This window comes from Mus caroli, unplaced genomic scaffold (assembly GCF_978045245.1).
Source record: "Mus caroli unplaced genomic scaffold, Mus_caroli_1 scaffold_6, whole genome shotgun sequence".
Lineage (NCBI taxonomy): Eukaryota > Metazoa > Chordata > Mammalia > Rodentia > Muridae > Mus > Mus caroli.
The window spans coordinates 134,851,622-134,869,010 of NW_028227261.1; the positions used below are offsets into that span (position 1 = coordinate 134,851,622).

A 17,389-nucleotide genomic window follows, 5' to 3' on the forward strand; every position below is an offset into this window, starting at 1 on the left:
GATAAGTGGGTACTTTGCATCATGGAATAAAGTGCTAAGGTGCTAAGTGCTTCATGGACTGCTCCTTACAGGGCGGAGTGGATGGCTCTGCTCCTTTTCTTCTGCTGATACAGAAAGGGAGCACACAGCTCGAAAGTGGCAGCACTGGAAATGAAGTCCTGTCCATGTGGCGCTGGCTCTTGTAAACTTTGTGATGTTTTCGTCTCTCCACATTTGCTCTTCTTCTGCCTCTGCTGCTATGACACCATTGTCTATTCACATTGAAGTGGAAAAAAATCTTAGTTTCAGATTTTTTTTTTTTTAATTGCATAGTCCTCAGGTCAGAGCACCTCAATGCTTCTTTCATGGTGCCAGTGTGCTTGTCCAGTCTCCTTTGAATGTAGTAGCCTTTTAGCTGCCAAAGTTATCATTCCAAATGCCATTTCACTATTGAAGCACTATTCTCTGTATATATGAGGATAAACCTATAGCTTGGTGCGCGGTATAATTAGAACTTTATTTCCCTATTAGCTTTTTTACCTCTTGTACCATTGCACAAGCCATACTGTTAATTCTCTGTAATTCTGTCTTGAAGAACCCCAGGGGCTGGAGAAATTGTTCAATGGCAGTAGAGCTTACTGCTTTAGTACAGTACCGAGGTTTGATTGCAAACATTGGACAGCTCACAACCTTCTGTAGCTCCACTTTCAGGGATCCGAGTACTTCTGCAGCCATCCTCATACATGTGACACACATACATGCACCCATACATAAAAACATATTTTTAAAGAATTGTGAGGCTGAAGAGATGCTCAGTCCTTAACAGCAATGGCTGCTTTTACAGAGGACCCAGGTTCTGTTCCTTGTACAGTCTTCTGTAACTCCAACTTCAGAGGGCGTACTGCCCTCTTCTGACTCCATGGGCACCAAGAATATATTTTATACACAACAGATATACATGCAGGCAAAACACCCACACACATAATTTTTTTTCCTCTTTTGAGACATGGTATTCATCTGCCTGCCTCTGCCTCTCTGCCTCTCTTCCTCTCTGCCTCTCTGCCTGCCTCTCTGCCTCTCTGCCTCTCTCTGCCTTTCTACCTCTCTGCCTCTGCCTCTGCCTCTTGTGTGCTGGGATTAAAGGTGTGTGCCACTGTGTCTATCACAAGCTTTCTTAAATAAATAAATAAATAGGTTACTTTCTATTTTCAGGTTCCTTTCTGTGATGCCTCTGCTCCTGACTGAAGGTTACCTGCTTCCCTCATGTGTTCCAGAGGGAGTGCTTGGCACTGTGGTCACACTGAAAACTGTTTGTGTTTGCAGGGTTGTCTCCTCACCAGACTATGAGCTCCTTGACAGAAGAAATCGTGTCTTATTCATCTTCGTATCCTCAGTGTCTGGCACAATTCTTGATACATAGTAAGTGATTAACCCTTTTTGTTTTAAGTGAAAATTATGTAGCTTGTAGTCAAATTAAATGTACATTGATTATTAATTCTTATACCTATATACATCAATTAATGGTTTTTTGTTTTTTTTAAATAAGACACTTGCACGATGCACACCTTTAGGTCCAGTGCTTGGAAGATAGAGGCAGTTGCCCCGTCTGGTCTACACACTTAAGTTCCAGGCCAGCCAGCACTTTATATAGAGAAACCGTGCCTCAAAAGAAATAAATAAAAAAATTAAAAACTGAAGTGCTGCATTTTACTTAGTTCTTGAGGTTCAATTTTTTAATCATTTCATCATAATTCATCCAGTATTGTGTGTCTTCTTGAGTATGTGGGTTAGAATGTATAGGGAGTTTATATAAAACGAAAGGCAAAATAGACGGGTAAGTCAGGGTAGAGAAAAAGGAGCAGTCTTTTAACAGGCTGGCATCAAGTTCCCATCTGTGTAGTGTTCTAAACTTACAAACTTCTTCTCAGAGAACTAATCTGATGTGTGCTTGTCTTACATCTTGGCAAGTATTTGTCTAATGGACTAATGAAGCTCTTTGTTTTTGATTGTTTGATTTTTAAATCCACCTTTAAATTAAAAAAAAAAAAAACCAACACACACACACACAAGGTCTTGCTTTGTGGTTCAGACTGGCCACAGATTTGAATTCAAACTCTTACTGCTTCTGCCTCCTCTGCTGAGATTACAGGTATGTGCCACCATGCCTGACTTTATCTCCTTTTTAATAGAAAAAGAAAATTCTTATGAGCTTCTTATCTGTCTTACTTACTTTTCTATTGCTGGAATAAAGCATTATGACCAAGACAACACATAAAAGAGAGTTTAATTGGGGTTATGGTTCAGGAAGGTTAGCATATATGTTGGCAGAGCCAAGGGCATGGTGGTAGGTGGCTGGAGTGGCAACTGAGAACTTACATCTTGCCCCATTAGGCAGTTAGAGAATGCACTGGGAATGGTGTGAGTCTTTTGAAATCTCAAAGCCTGCCCCCCAGAGACACACCTCCTCCAACAAGGTCACATCTCCTAATTCTTGGAGACTAAGTATTGAGCCAATGGAGGCCATTCTCATTCGAACCACTAGAATAATTATGCTAAGGGTTTTTAAAAAATAAAGCTTGTATTTTACTTTAAAGAAATACCAGATTTACAGATGCTTATACATTTAAAAGCAAATACCAGAACATAAACAGACACATAGAAGCATCATATTATATAAATGATGTAAATTCAGACTTATACCCAAAAAATAATTGCAAAAAAGTCAAGTGACAGCTTGCCATTTGATAGCCTGTCTGGACCTTAGCAGCTCTCAAATGTGCCTCATGTAATTTTGTGTTTGCTTTATAAGCTTTTGAGGTCCACCAACCACAATTACTCACATTTTTAATTTTCTTTTTCAGTCATAAAATCATGGTATTTTCAAAGGAAATTAGTAGCAAAAGATGAAGTCTTAGTAGTCACCAAACAAACTAAACCCCATTTTCTGACTTTGCTGATAGGATTAGGAGAATTTCTTGGTGCCACCATTCTAAGTATTAGTGTCGATTGAATGAGAGGAAGATGCCTCTACTCAGAAGTCTCGCCTTTCCCCCACTCATTGGTACATTTCCAAGACTCATTCATGCCACTGCTACAGCTACAGCTCCTTCATTCTCTCTATTCTATAGCTCCATTATGAAAATCAGCCCAATTTATGTAGCTGTTTTTTTGTCAAGGTATATTTGAATAGATTTGAATTTTGTTGGTTTTCATTATGTAGGATGGTTATACTTAAAATAGAAGTATAAAAGTATTTTTTATTATAAAACCGAGAATTGACTATGAAAAGCGTATGAAATTCAACTTAACATGGTAATGTCAAATTACTTTTTAGGAGGATTTTTACCAGTTTTATACCTATGTGACATCTACTAGTTATGTTCCCATTCTGTGTTTCTTGCCAATATTTCATGCTAACTCTTCTAGTTTTTACTATTCTAAGAACTTTAAAATGGCATCCTGTGGTCTGAAGTTGTGTTTTATTGATAGACAGTGATATCTTGCATTTCTTCGTGTATTTGTCCATTGTTTAAGTTTCCTTGTCTGTGAAATTCCAGTCGAGAGTTTACCTGTTTGTTTGTTGTATTATCTTTTTCTTATTACATGAACAGTGTTTCTGTCTAATGTGTACATGGAAATATGTGTTAGCATGCATTAACATATTATGTGTGCTTGAGTGGAGACCAGAGCACATCTTAAGTTGTTGTCTTTGGCACTATCTTCTCACCCAGCCCCCAGCCCCCAGCCCCCATTTTTTTTAAGTTTTGTTTTGAGATAGTTCTTTCTTCGACCTGGAACTCACCATGTACAGTGGGCTGCATGAGTACATCTGACTTTTTACATGGGTTTTAAGCATTAGGCTCAGGTACACATTCTTGCAAGGCAAGTGCTTTACTGACTGACCTATGTCCTCAGCCCTTTAAGCATTCTAACATAGCTTAGATACTAATATTTAATTATATTTTTGTTTACAGGCATTTCCCAGCTTATAGCTTGTCTTTGATGGTCTTTATTTTCTTATTTAAAATTTTTTATTACATTTATATTTCCCTGCCTGTGTGCTTAGGTCAGAGAACAACTTATAGGAATTGATCCTTTCTGTCCACCATGTAGATCTCAGACACTAAACTCAAGTCATCAGGCTTTATCTGCTGAGCCATTTTGCCAGTCCTGAAAATTTAGTTACTATAGTATTTTTTTGTTTTTGTTTTTGTTTTTGTTTTTATGGTGCATAGAAGTTCTCAGCTTACATGAAATCAAAAGATTAAGTTAAGAAACCCTTTCATATTTACCTTTCTAGTTGTACTTCATATTTACATTGCTATTATATATCCTGAAATGGTTATTTACATGTGAACTGATGTGAGGGAGATCCAGTTTCATACTTTTCCACATTGCTACTTCAGGACCATTTAATTTCCTGTCTTCTGTTGTGATTTCTGTCTGCAGTTGACCTGCTGTCATGGCAGGCTCCGTAGTCACTCAGTGACAGGTCAGGTCATCATGTCATCATTGTGGGCTGTAGCCTGTGGTCTGCTCTTCTTAAACTCTGGGCTTTTGTAAGGCTTTCTTTCTTCCTTCCTTCCTTCCTTCCTCTTTCTTTCTTTCTTTCTTTCTTTCTTTCTTTCTTTCTTTCTTTCTTTCTTTCTTTCTTTCATTCGCCAGATATAATTGTCCTCTAGGAGGCTTACTGTTGAATAACCTCACAGTTTCTAGTTCTTTCTGAACTTTGGTTGGCTGGTTCAATTCTGCTGTTCTGGCCCAAAAAAGCTGACTGATTTAAACTGGCTTCTTTCAGCTTTTGACTGAATTGTTCAACATAGCTTCAAACTAACTGTACTCTGTCCTAATCTCTTGGCTTCTCATTCTTTGGCTCATCTGTCTTCAGCTATAACCTGTTCTGGTAAAACTGCCTCTTTTTCTTTTCTTCTTTTTCTTTTTCTTTTTTTCTTTTTCTTTCTCTTTCTCTTTCTCTTTCTCTGTTTCTGCCTCTTTTTTCTTTTTCTCTCTCTGTACTGCTCTCTTACTTAATTAACCTATCTTTCTTATCTGCTCTCATGAAAATTGGACATAGCCTGTATCTGACTCATTCTATCAGATCTTTCTCTGATTCATCACTTTGTCTGCCCCTCAATAAGACATCACTTTCAAGCATGGCTGCTTCGTTCTACAAACTAACTTTCCCTTCATTGTTTGGAATTAAAGGTATGTACTAAGTGAATGTCTATATTCCAACCAGAGTTATTAAAGCTGTGCCATTCCAGCTTGATCTCAGAGACTTAGAAGGTCTTTGGATATGATCCTTTGCCAGAGCAGCCATGTTGCTGAATTAAAGTTCTTCCTACAGCTTTTCATACCATTTTTAATGTAACCTGGTTATATTCTTTGGTGCTAGCTGGGGCTGTCCAGTCAGCCTTAGTGAGTCTTGACTGCCCATCACTTGGTTTCTTACCCTTGACTTTAATCTCCTAACCCTCAGAACTCCAATTTTGGGCCCTTCAAACTTCTTTCAGTGATGTATTACTACATCTGGTACATTGGTATGTTTTTATGTGCATTGTTCTGTTTTAGGACTCTCTTTCTTCATCAGTCTTGCAAGCTATTCATTTCTTATTGTTTTGTTAGTTTTCTTGGGAGATGTGAATGAATATTCATTCTTTCTAGGCAGAGTACTGACAACAGACCAAAGAAACAGTTGCATCCAAATCCAGCTTGGTGAGCCAATGGTTCACTGGAGTTATTTTTAAGAGCATGGTTGAAGAACATGAATATCTATGTAGTTACATTACCGCAGCGTAGGTGACAACTTATAAAAGCTGCATTCCTAGAGCTAGCTCCCTGACCAATTCTTAGGCAGTCCTTCTCCTCAGCAGTCGATTACTGATGGCATAATCTTGGGGAGGGACCTTGTGAATCTTAAAAATACCTGAAGTTTTGAGCCTTATTTTCTAAGCCCAATTTTTCTTAGCTTTGGGGATCTAAATGGGCCTCTCTCTTCCCTCCAGTAGTTCAGTTCAGAGGAAATAGCTAGGTAGCAGGTTTGTTTGCTAAGAAATAGCTTTTGTCTTTATTGATACTTTTATTGCTATTTTTCTAGTTCAGTATCATCTCTTTGTTTTCTTCACATTAACTGTGTGTAATTAACTCAGGACTTCAAATTCCTTTTCCTAGGTCACTTGATAATGCTATAGCATGTACTTATCTGTAAGTGTCACTTTTTTGTTTTGGTAGTCCACAAACTTTTATGTGTAATATCTTTGCATTCATGGTTTTTCTTTTTCATTTGAAAAATTACTATTATGGTTTATTCAGTGAACAGAATTCTAAAACAGAAGAAGAAGTAGCTTCGTTCTCTTACTCGCTCCACAGTTGCGCTTCTGCTTCTTACTTTCCACTTAGTCATCAGTTGTTGTCTTTCACAATACAAAGTTGCTGGGCTGGATTGGGAGGTGTCAGCAGGAGTCATTTTACTTAGGGGTAATCTGAAGCTTCACATTTGAGGTTTTGAAAGGGATGTGTCTATTTCTGATTCATGATCTGGGTTTTTGTAGGTAGTAAGAGAAAAGGGCCCATTGTGAAAACTTCAAGTAATTCATAGGTCTTGCAATGACAAACAGAGCTGAGGTTAAAAGGAAGGAAGGTTAGTGTTAAAACAGCTTAATCAGAAATATAAGAGATGAGGAACAAAGTGCTTACAACTGAGTATGAGATAGATTAGGAGACATAAGAGCAAAACAGATAGACAGGCCAGTATTGGTGGACTGGCAGGCTATCTTTTGTGAATCTTGTCCTCACTCCTGAGAAAGTATGCTGGGTACTATTGCTGTTTTACACATTCTTACTTTTAATGTAGGCAATTATAACAGACTAAGTAAAAGAGTTTCTAAGAAAGCCTCTACTTATGGACTGATTTATAAATCAGGAGTTAATAAAAACATCTGTAGCTGTTCTCTGATGGCTGTGAGGAACAAAAAGAGCTTAGTGTGATTAACAGTACTGAGACACCTACAGGATTGGAGGTAGCAACACTAGCCAGTAATTACTAACTAGCAGACAGTTAAGGCCCACAACTTTTAAAGCTGAAGTCAGAGATGGACAAAGCAGGATTGGGGGCTTCAACTACCTGTCACTGGTGAACTTCATGTAAACAGATTATGGATAATCTCTTTGGTTGAGACAGGACATGCCTAGAGCAAATGGGCCCCCCAATGGCTCAAGCCTGTGATAGCCCAGAAGGAATAACCAATCTCATAGTGATTATCTCATCTCTTTCCCAGTTTTTGCCACAGTTCTAGAAAAATCACAAGACAAAATAGTTCAATGTTTCCTCTCTTGGCATCTCTCCCACTTTTGGGACTTCCTTTTAACTTTCTCTTATTTAAATTTACTTTAATATCTTTTAATAAAGCTTGTTTTTGCTTTGCTTGCTCCTATGAGTGTCCATGTCCTTAATAATATTTGGTAAGAGAGTGAACTCAGAAGCTACCGTTCCAGGTTGGTCTTTGGTAGCAGTGAGTGTCTGGCATCCTACCTGTATTAAGCACAATTGTGTGGTAAGAGTGCCTGTCACTATAAAATACCCTGAAATGTTACCATTCTTGTAATGATCTCATGGGTTACTGTCTTTGGAGTTCCGAAACTGAATGTGCCATCTGCCATAGGCATTTTAGTGGCCCACACTTGCTCTTGCTTCAGGAGACACCTGCCCAGTGCTTTTCCTGGAGTCAACCTCAGTATCTTAGTATTGAGTGCTCAGTCATTGCAGCAGTCCACGTATCTGTTGTTTCTGTAATACTCATATTTGCCTTCAGAGTTTGAGAGAATTGCCTCTCTAGGTTTGAGACTTATCAAAGCTGGTTTTGGCAGGATTGCCTGTCCATTTTTATTTGTTTAATCCTTATCTTGAATTCAGTCGTGGCCAAAAGAACAATCACTTGTCCCTGTCTTTGTCCTGTACATCATAAGCAGTATCAACTTACTCTCTCACTTAAAGACTTCATTGATGCTATGGGCAGTGAGTGTAGAATCCTGGCCTATAATTTAATGTATTTAATCCCAGCACCCAGAAGACAGAGGTAAATGGATCTCTGAGTTTGATGTGCTCTTTCGGTATGGAGCTCTTGTTTTATGGTTCCTGTTTAGAAAAGGTGAAAGCTAAGGAGAGGTGGAAGTTTTAGTTAATAATTGCTTTGATATTGATTAACTCATTTGGCAATGGGGGGTGTGTGATAGAACAAGGTTAATTGGTGTACACTAAGTTATATTTAGGATAAGTAGGTTAAACGTCTGTAAATGACTATAAATAGCTATAAAGTATTAAAAAGCTAGAAGATTTTGAATGTTTCACCAAAAAATAAAAAATAAAAAATTGAAGAAATAGATATGCTTACTCTGGTATAATATTTCACAATGTAGACATCTATTAAAACATCATTTTGGGGCTGGAGGGATGGCTCATTGGTTAGGAGCACTGGCTGCTTTTCCACAGGATCTAGTTTTAGTCCCCAGCACCCATGTGGCAGCTCACAGCTATCTCTAATTGAGTGCTAGGGAATCTGACACTCTTGTGTCGCCTATATGGGCACTGCATTCATTTGGCACATACACATACATGCAAGCAAAACCACCGTACACATAAAATGTTTTTTAACAAAATCACATTGCACTCCAAGTGTATGTAGAGTTTAGGTGTCATTTACAGTAAAAGTAAATGCATAAATAACAGGATAAAGTTGGCTGTGGGCTCTATGTGAACTGTATCTTTTCAATTTTTTTTTTATAAATCTGCAAGTATTATAAAGTAAAATACCTGTTTAAATCAATTTTTATCTTTTTTCCAAGCTTAGGTTAATCGTTTTCTAGTTTCTTCTTGATTGGCCATACTTTATTTCATCGTCCATTGATAAAATTAGAATGTAAAAGTATACAGTTGTAATTTTGAAAGTCCCTGACAGTCAGAAACTATTGGATTGGATTTCTCTTTCCTTCCTTCCTTCCTTCCTTCTTCCTTCCTTCCTTCCTTCCTTCCTTCCTTCCTTCCTTCCTTCCTTCCTCCCTCCCTCCCTCCCTCTTCCTCCTCCTCCTCCTTCTTCTTCTTCTTCTTCTTCTCTCTCTCTCTCTCTCTCTCTCTCTCTCTCTCTCTCTCTCTCTCTCTCTCTTTTCTTGTCAGGGTCGTATGTAGACCTGGCTGTCCTAGAACTCACTCTGTAGACCAGGCTGGCCTCGAACTCAGAAATCCACTTGCCTCTGTCTCCCTAGTGCTGGGATTAAAGGTGTGTGCCACCACTGCCCAGGTCTTCTCTTCACTTACTTACAGGCATTAGGCTGCTCTTCATTTTGGGTAGCCCCAGTGGCTAAGTGAGAGTGTTTTCCTGAGGGTCTATGTTAATGGGCTGCTGGTGTTCTCATGGAATTTTGGCATAGGGCCTCACAGTGAGCTCCCTTCACCTTGTAGTAGGTCCAGTTCTTGTCTCTTTGACCATATGCTGCCACCATCAGCATACATATCAACATAATATGTCTTTGTCTATAACACTCTCCATTTCTTTTATTTATTTATGTGGGGGCGGAGCAGCACATGTCATGCTGTACTTGTGGAAGTTAGAAGATGACCTGTGGGATACTAAGAGTGAACTAAAGTTGTCAGCTTTGGCCTCAAGTCCCTTCATACACTGAATCGTCTGGCCCATCCTTTTCTTACTATCATATTATCTGTTTTGTTTTTTTTTTTAAGACTATCATTATATAAGTGTGGTGTAGGACTGAATTTCTTATATGATCTTAACAGCTGATTGCTCTCAAAGTAGATGTCATTCATAAACCTGTTTTCTCATCTGTAGAATAAGAGCATTGAACTGAATGAGGTTTTGATCATAGATTAAGCAACTCTTGGTGTGTGTGTCTGCATATGCATGAGTGCATTCCAACACATATTATATGCAAATCCAACCAAGCGAGAAGGGTATGATGATTTTAGGATATTGATCCCTAAATTTAGGGGAAGGATCTAATTGGAGCACAGAAAAGACAAAATATGAGGAAAGCAAGGTAAGCATTAAAAGCAAGATAAGCATTAATATTCGTTAGTATTTCTCAGTATTTTCCAGAATATCACACTTTATGTTTAATAAGTTAAAGGTTTAGCCTTGAGATATTTGGTATGTAGAAGAAAGCTGTAGTTAGCTTTTTTTTTTTTTAAACAATTCTTGGTTAAATGCACAGTTTAAATTTTTCTTAGCAGGATTATTGTACTGTTGACTATATAGGGTAATGTTTTTATTCTTAGGAAATACACACTGAAATATTCAAGAATAAAGGACTACATACTCAGGAGGTTTCAATAATATGTAAATATATAATAAGTATCAACATATATATATATATATATATATATATATATATATTCTTTTTTATGTCAACATATGATCCTGGGTTCTTAGTGTTATCATTTGTGTTGTTGCTCAAATTGACTCATAAACATATGATCCTGGATTCTTAGTGTTATCATTTGTGTTGTTGCTCAAATTGACTCATATATGGTTAATGGTCACACTCTTATATAGTGTTTCTATACTGTCTTAATTTCAAATGAAAGACAACTGAGAACTTATGATGGTGTGAGTTATCATTGATTTAAATGACCAGTTTTACTTATCTTGAAAATTGAAGCTTCATGAACGAGTTATCTTTTTTTGTTGTTTTATAGAGTCAAGGTGAATTTTGGGACATGGCCACTGCTTCACCAAGATCTGACACTAGTGATATCCACAGTGGAAGGTTACAGTTAAAGGTAACGGGTAAGTGATTTTAATAATAATGTAGCCTTGTGATGGTTAGATGAAATTGGATTTTGCATGCATAATTAGGCAAATATATTTCATAAGTGATACTCTTGAGACATATACAAGAATGCTGGACTAACGTTAGGCAGCACTGGGATTTAGTGTCTTGCCTTCATATTCTGTCTATTCTTTTTTCCTTGCCTTGATTTTATCATTATTTAGTCTATGTTTTTGAAGTAAAAATCACTTTGTAAAATCCATGATCTTGATTTCACAATAACTTGAACAATAAAAAAAATACTACTTCAGAAGGCAGATCTAGAGGAACCAGAGCTTGTCTTAGGTATGGGGATGTTGGTTCCGGTCCTTTTTACCCCATTTTTGATCCTGGAGATTGAAGCCAGGGCTTTGCTCATGCTAAGCAAGCATTCCACTACTGAACATTTTATTTTTTTTTAAATTATCAGATAACATCATGCCAGGTCCCCTCCATTATTATAGTGTGGCAGTTGTCTATCTGTAAACTGAGAGAATCCATTACTCCTTTATTTTTGCATATTCATTTCTTTAAAGCCAAGAGCCCATGAATAAATGAATGATCAGACTGCCAGCTTTGGATGGCATCACATTAGCTGTAGAGCTTTTATTCTGTTGCTTTCTAGGAGCAGGAAGTGTCTTAAAGTCTTTCACAAATTGGAAGCTTAGCTGGGTTGGGTCTTGCCCTGAGTAGACCCCTCCCTTTCTCTAGTACTAAGTAGGAGGCTTCTTGTTAATGATGTTAATCTCCCTATCTCTTTCAAACACAAGCCCTGGCATCACTGGATCTCCTGTTGTTCTTTTTCTCTCCAAACTGCACAGTTTACATTTCTTTCTGCCCATTTGCTCTTTTTCATTGTAGTTCTGAATAAGCATTGTAAATAATAATCACATCACAGATTCATTATTATGCTACTTTGAAATTGACTCTGTTAAGGAAATTAGCCAATTACTATTTAATTTTTGCCTCAAGCAAGTTCTTAGGACAAAAGGTAAAAAGCAGATAGATTCTTTGCCAGAATTTCACACAAATGGCTATATGCCTAATTGGTTAGTGTTGTTCCTCTCTGAAACAGCTTTTGAGAAGGCTTTCATTGTCTGCACTGTGCTCAGCACTGCTGTCTTCTGAGCTCCTGCTAGGATGGCCCATTCAACTCTGCATACAGTGTTCAACTGCTTTTTTAGTCCAAAGCTCCCAGCTTTTCTACATTTCTCCAAAAACCACTTGGTTTAGTTCTTCACAGCAACAGTTGACTCCCTGGTACTAATTTCTGTGTCGCTGTTCTCTTGCTGTGATAAAACACCCTGACCAAGGAAACGTACCTAGAAAACAGTTTATTTGGGCTGTGGTTACTGAGAGTAAGAGTCCATTGTAGTGAGGAAAACATGGCAGCAAGTGGCAGTTGTGGCATCAGGAGAAGGAAGCTGAGAGTGTGTATCTTCACGTACAAGTACAAAGCAAAGAGAACTAGTTTTCTTGAGGTTTTTTGAGTCAAGGTCTTACTTTGCAGCTCATATCGCCTGGAACTAACTGTAGCCAAGGCTAGCTTTGACTTCCTGCTTCAGTTTCCCAAGTACTAGGACTACAGGCATGTCCTACTACCATATCCATAATAATGTTTTTTTCTTTTCCTTTTTTTGAGTTGAAGTCTCTCTGTAGAGCCCAGGGTGGCTTCATGATCCTCCTTCAGCCCCTTCAGCATTGGAATTACATGTGTGTTTCCCTGTGCCCATGTATCTTCTCTATTTGTTTCTGATCTGTAGTTGATTGAGGGGACAGATATACAAGAACAGTGTGTGCTGGGCGTAGCCCTGTGGTACGGTGCTTTACTGGTGTATCTGAGGTATTGGTTTTCATCTCACAGCCTGAAAAAGCAACCAGACACCAACCAATAAATATCCTAGAAACGGAAAATCGTCATCTAAAAGTTAAACAGAAGGTAGCCCACTCTGATGTGGTAACTTACCATATCACAAACAGCAAGTATGATAGCATTCAGAGATAGTAATTTTCAGTTTTGTAGATTTTAAGATTTCTAATGTGAAAGGATCAGAAGTAAAGTTTGCAAGGCATATAAAGAGTATGTGGCTAAAAAAATAGGTAATTATATATGCATGTATGTATGTGTATATATATATACATATATAATTTATCATTTTTGAAGCTATTGTGTTTTATAGTACCTTCATTATATTTTAAAATATACTGATTTTTATATTTATTTATGTTCATGCACATACATGCACCATGATACATGTACAGGTCAGAGAATGGCCTGTGAGTGTCACTCTCTATTATTTGGGTTCATGGGATTGAACTCATGTCATTGCACTTGGTTGCAAGTGCCTTCACCCACAGAGCTTCCTCAGTGGCCCTTCATGTCACTTAAGTTAGGAATGTGTTTAGCGTTTGTGATGTACACTATGGGTGATCGTCTCAAGTATTTAATTGTATATGGCCTAAATAGGTTTTTCTTGTTAATTTCAAGTGTTACTGCCTTACTTGTTCTATTCATATTTCTTACACCACTCTCAGACTGTCTAGGTACTTTTCACTTTATAGTACAAAAATTTGAAGAAACCGTAGGTCATATTTTATGTTGACGTTTCTGTTGTTGTCTGTTTTCTTTCACCCTTTATTTGAATTTGAGCCCACCATTTTTCTCTGTGCCTACCCTAAACACTCAAAGTTTGGGTGTTTTTTTTGAAAAATTATATATTAATTGAAGATGATTTTTAAGCTTTTATTTTAAAATTCCTAGATCGAAAAATATATCAAATCATTTCTTCCTCATTCAACTTTTAATTTTAATTTTCCTGTGGATCACATAACAGTTGCTATTAAATGTTTCTAGGGACTTTACTTTTGATTAAAGATTCCCCCATCCCATGCCTCCAAATTGTCAATATTTACATAGTGTTACTGTGAAGGATATTTTGAATATAACAACAAATGTAAATCAGTAAATGGGATTTATCCTATGTTTTCATCAATTAGAACTCCAGTTTGAAATAGGAGCATTCAGTTGATTTAAAAACCTAATCACTGATTTTATATGTACTATTGAGCTGTGTTACAAATTTTTGTGAGATTAAAGAATATATTTAAAAAACAATCTATTGGCGGGAGGAATGTGTTACTGTATCAGCTTTTAGTGTTACCAAGCACTTTGCCCCGGTACACTGTGGGCATATTTTGAGGGGGTCTGCAGTTAACTCATTATTAATGGCATAGGCTCAGTAACCATATTGGATCCTGGGGATTTGCTGCTGCTGATAGTGCTTTTGCATGCCTTCACTCACCAATCCTAAGAACCGGGTATTATTGTCCCCCTGTTTTTCAGGTGAGAAAATGGAGGGGCAGAGCCGTTAATTGACCTCCTTCAGGTCAGGATTCTAGTGATGCAAAGTTAAAACATGAACCCAGACATATTACACGTGTATGCTTTTATTATGATCCTGTGCTGCCTTCTCTTCCTTCTCTTTACTTACAATGTGTGGATAGATAGGATGTGTATGGATCCAAGGAATAACTTTTATTTGGAGTGAAAGCTTCTGAGTGGGGAGTTTCCCTTGATGGTGAACTTAGAGCAATTGGAACATCTTGGATGGGAATGAGCTTCATGGAGACCCTCATAGTAGCACTTGAGACATAATTTCGAACATTGTTGCACTCTGTTATCTTTTTAATAAATGTTAGCATATAATCTTTTTTTGTTATTCTTTACATATTAATAGGGGTAACTATTTCAGATTCTTCACCTCTGACAAGTCACTTTCACTTTGTATGTCATTGGTTTGTTTGTCTAATCTCTCTCAGTAGAATAGAAGCTTATGTTGTATTCTTTCTCATCTTAATGACTCATGTGTATGACACAGAGTCTTCTCCTTTGTCACCTCAGATCCAGAATGGTTACAGTGACCTGGTTATAGAAGTGACCGTAACATGTCGTTTTTGCTGCTTGGTACTCAGTAATTTACCCTGAAAATGTACAGTTCTGTGTTTGTTATACCAGATGCAATCATTAATGGCACATGTTTAATTAATTAAACATCTTTTGTAATCAGATACATTTTTTTGTGTGAAACAACTTTTTGGTGTAAGCATTTTTTTGTGTGTAAAACATTAAATAATTTCTAATAAATTAACCACAGATATATAATGAGCACTATCTAGATGCAGGCATTTATTTTTCTCTCAATCCTTGGTACAGTTTGAAATTATATTTAAATAGTAGGTAAAAGTAGAAACCATCCAAGTATGGTAGTGCGTGCCGATGACCCCTGCACGTGCAAGACAAGGGAGGCTAGTGAATTTAAGTTTAGCATGGGTTATATAGGGAGCACTTTATCTCAAATATACACCAATATATGTTACTAGCTATGCAAATATCAGATCTGCTGTGTCTGACAGGAGTATAAAATAATAGAAATAATATATCCAAGACAAATTAAAACATGTTCACAGCAAAACTTGCTCATAAGTGTTTATGGAAGTCCTAGACACAACAGCTACAAAGTAATTTAAATGTCTGTCAACTGACAGATAAATAAAATGTGGTATATCAATAATGGACTAGTATTTGGCAGAAAAAGGAGTGAAGTATTGAGGTGTGGTGCAATACTGATGAGACCTGAAAACCTGTTAGGTAAAAGAGCCCACAACACAGACATTTCAGAACAGGCAATCTGTAGAGATGGAATAAGGGACATGGGGGAAAATGGAAAATACTACTTAAGGGTAAAGTAACAAAATATCTTAAAATCAATTTGGATATGTTTGTACATGTCTGGATCTATTAAAATGAAACATCCTATTCTAATAGATGTATTTATCAGTAAGTTGGCTACTGAGAAATTAGATGGCTTTAGAGGTTAGTATCTTCTCCTTTTGCCATTAAGATATGTACTAGAGGTGGAAGGACACTTCTGCTTTTATTGGTTTACTAGTAGGTATTGCTCTTTTTTTGTCTTTTTGGTTTCTCGTGTGTGTGTGTTTGTGTCTGTGTGTGTGTGTGTGTGTGTCTAGGTGTTTATATATACTCACCAGTAATTATCATTTACTATTAGTTTCTAGTGCCAAACTAAAAAGAAAAAAGAACTGGTTTGGAACAGCAATATATACTGAAGTCATTGTAGATGGAGAAGTTAAGAAAACAGCAAAATCCAGTAGTTCCTCTAATCCAAAATGGGACGAGCAGCTGATTGTGTGAGTATCGTGTGTAAGAATAGAATAATCACATGTCCTATGTTTTGTATTTTGTAGACTTCAAGTAGTAAAGCTTTTTTCTTTATCTAAGAAAGAATTTTGCATCTGAAGAATTTTTTTTTATCATTTTTCTCATAGAGGATGGATAGTAATTTGTGTTTTTATTTTATAGACAATTATGTTTACTTAGCCTTTTTTCTCTGATTGCTTTGAATAGAAATAAAGTCAGCCGTTCTTAATTTTGGCATTTTGAAGTATAAATTTGGCATATGAAGTATAAATTTGAATGTAGTAGAAACATTATAACTAATGTCAGCCATTCTAAAAAGCTTTAGAAATGTGTTCCCAGGGGAGAGGTTTTTCTGAGGACTCAGTAAGGTTCTCAGTGATGTATAGCTCAGTGGTTGCTAACTACAATAATCCTGAAGTAGTTATCAAGGCCACAATGTATTTGAAAATATTTGTTACTTTCATTTCTGATCCAGTTCACTGTTTTATACAGTATTGAATTCAATTCATGGTTTTAGAAAAATAATAATTAATATAAATAACTTAGAAGAGTTAGCACACACAGCGATGACATGTTTATTTTTGTTATAATGTTATTCATGCAGAAATGTGACCCCACAGACCACCTTGGAGTTTCGAGTTTGGAGTCACCACACTTTAAAGGCAGATGCTCTATTAGGAAAAGCAACAGTGGACTTGAAACAAGTGCTGTTAACACACAACAGAAAATGTAAGTGGCTTTCTAATCTCTGATCCTTCATACATCATTTAAGAGACTTTAAACACACCTTTCTAAAGTCCAGAAGTGAAGTACACTTTGTAGTATTGTGCTTACAAAGAACTTATAATTGCCAATGGTTGCTTTTAGAACTGTGTTGTAATAAACTGTAGGAAATATTTTCCTACCCTTTGTTTATGCTGTAGATCATCTAGAGTACTTTGATACCAGTTGTCATCAGTCATTTATTATTACTTGTTTACTTAGACCTGATTCAAGTATGGTGGTATATGCCTCTACTTCCAGGACTCAGTAGGCTGAGGCAGAAGAATTGTGATGTCCAGGCTGGCCTAGGGTGAATAAATAAATAGCATCTCCTCTCTCCTCCCGCCTCCAACAGGAGAACCCCTCCCCTGTGAGTGCTGGGGCCCAAACCCAGGTCTTTGTGCAAACCAGGCAGGGACTTTCCTCTTCACTGTTTCTCTGGCCCTTGAGCATATTCTTCTTTTCCTTAGCAGTGATATCTTTTTTGGATTAAATATTCTAGTGTTAAAATTTTCAGTGATAATCAGTTCATTGTTAAGAGTATGGAGAAATGAAAAATCACAGAAGAGTATAGAAATGATAATTCTATCCAAAGATAACCACTCAGCAACT

General features: G+C 37.1%; 1 protein-coding gene across 4 annotated transcripts in view; it reads left to right on the forward strand.

The window, feature by feature from the left end:
• The window catches only part of Wwp1 (WW domain containing E3 ubiquitin protein ligase 1), a 90,222-nt gene that overhangs the window by 17,881 nt on the left and 54,952 nt on the right, over positions 1–17,389 (forward strand). For 2 of the 4 annotated variants that reach the window (XM_021160469.2, XM_021160472.2), the window contains exons 2-5: positions 1,303–1,398; positions 10,685–10,775; positions 15,867–16,005; positions 16,620–16,744. In XM_021160469.2, coding sequence (XP_021016128.1) covers positions 10,706–10,775; positions 15,867–16,005; positions 16,620–16,744 — 334 coding nt within the window. In that variant the 5' untranslated portion in view covers positions 1,303–1,398; positions 10,685–10,705. Of the gene's footprint in view, positions 1–1,302; positions 1,399–10,684; positions 10,776–14,140; positions 14,184–15,866; positions 16,006–16,619; positions 16,745–17,389 lie in introns of those variants that run through there. The other 2 variants (XM_029475936.2, XM_021160473.3) reach the window with 2 other exon arrangements.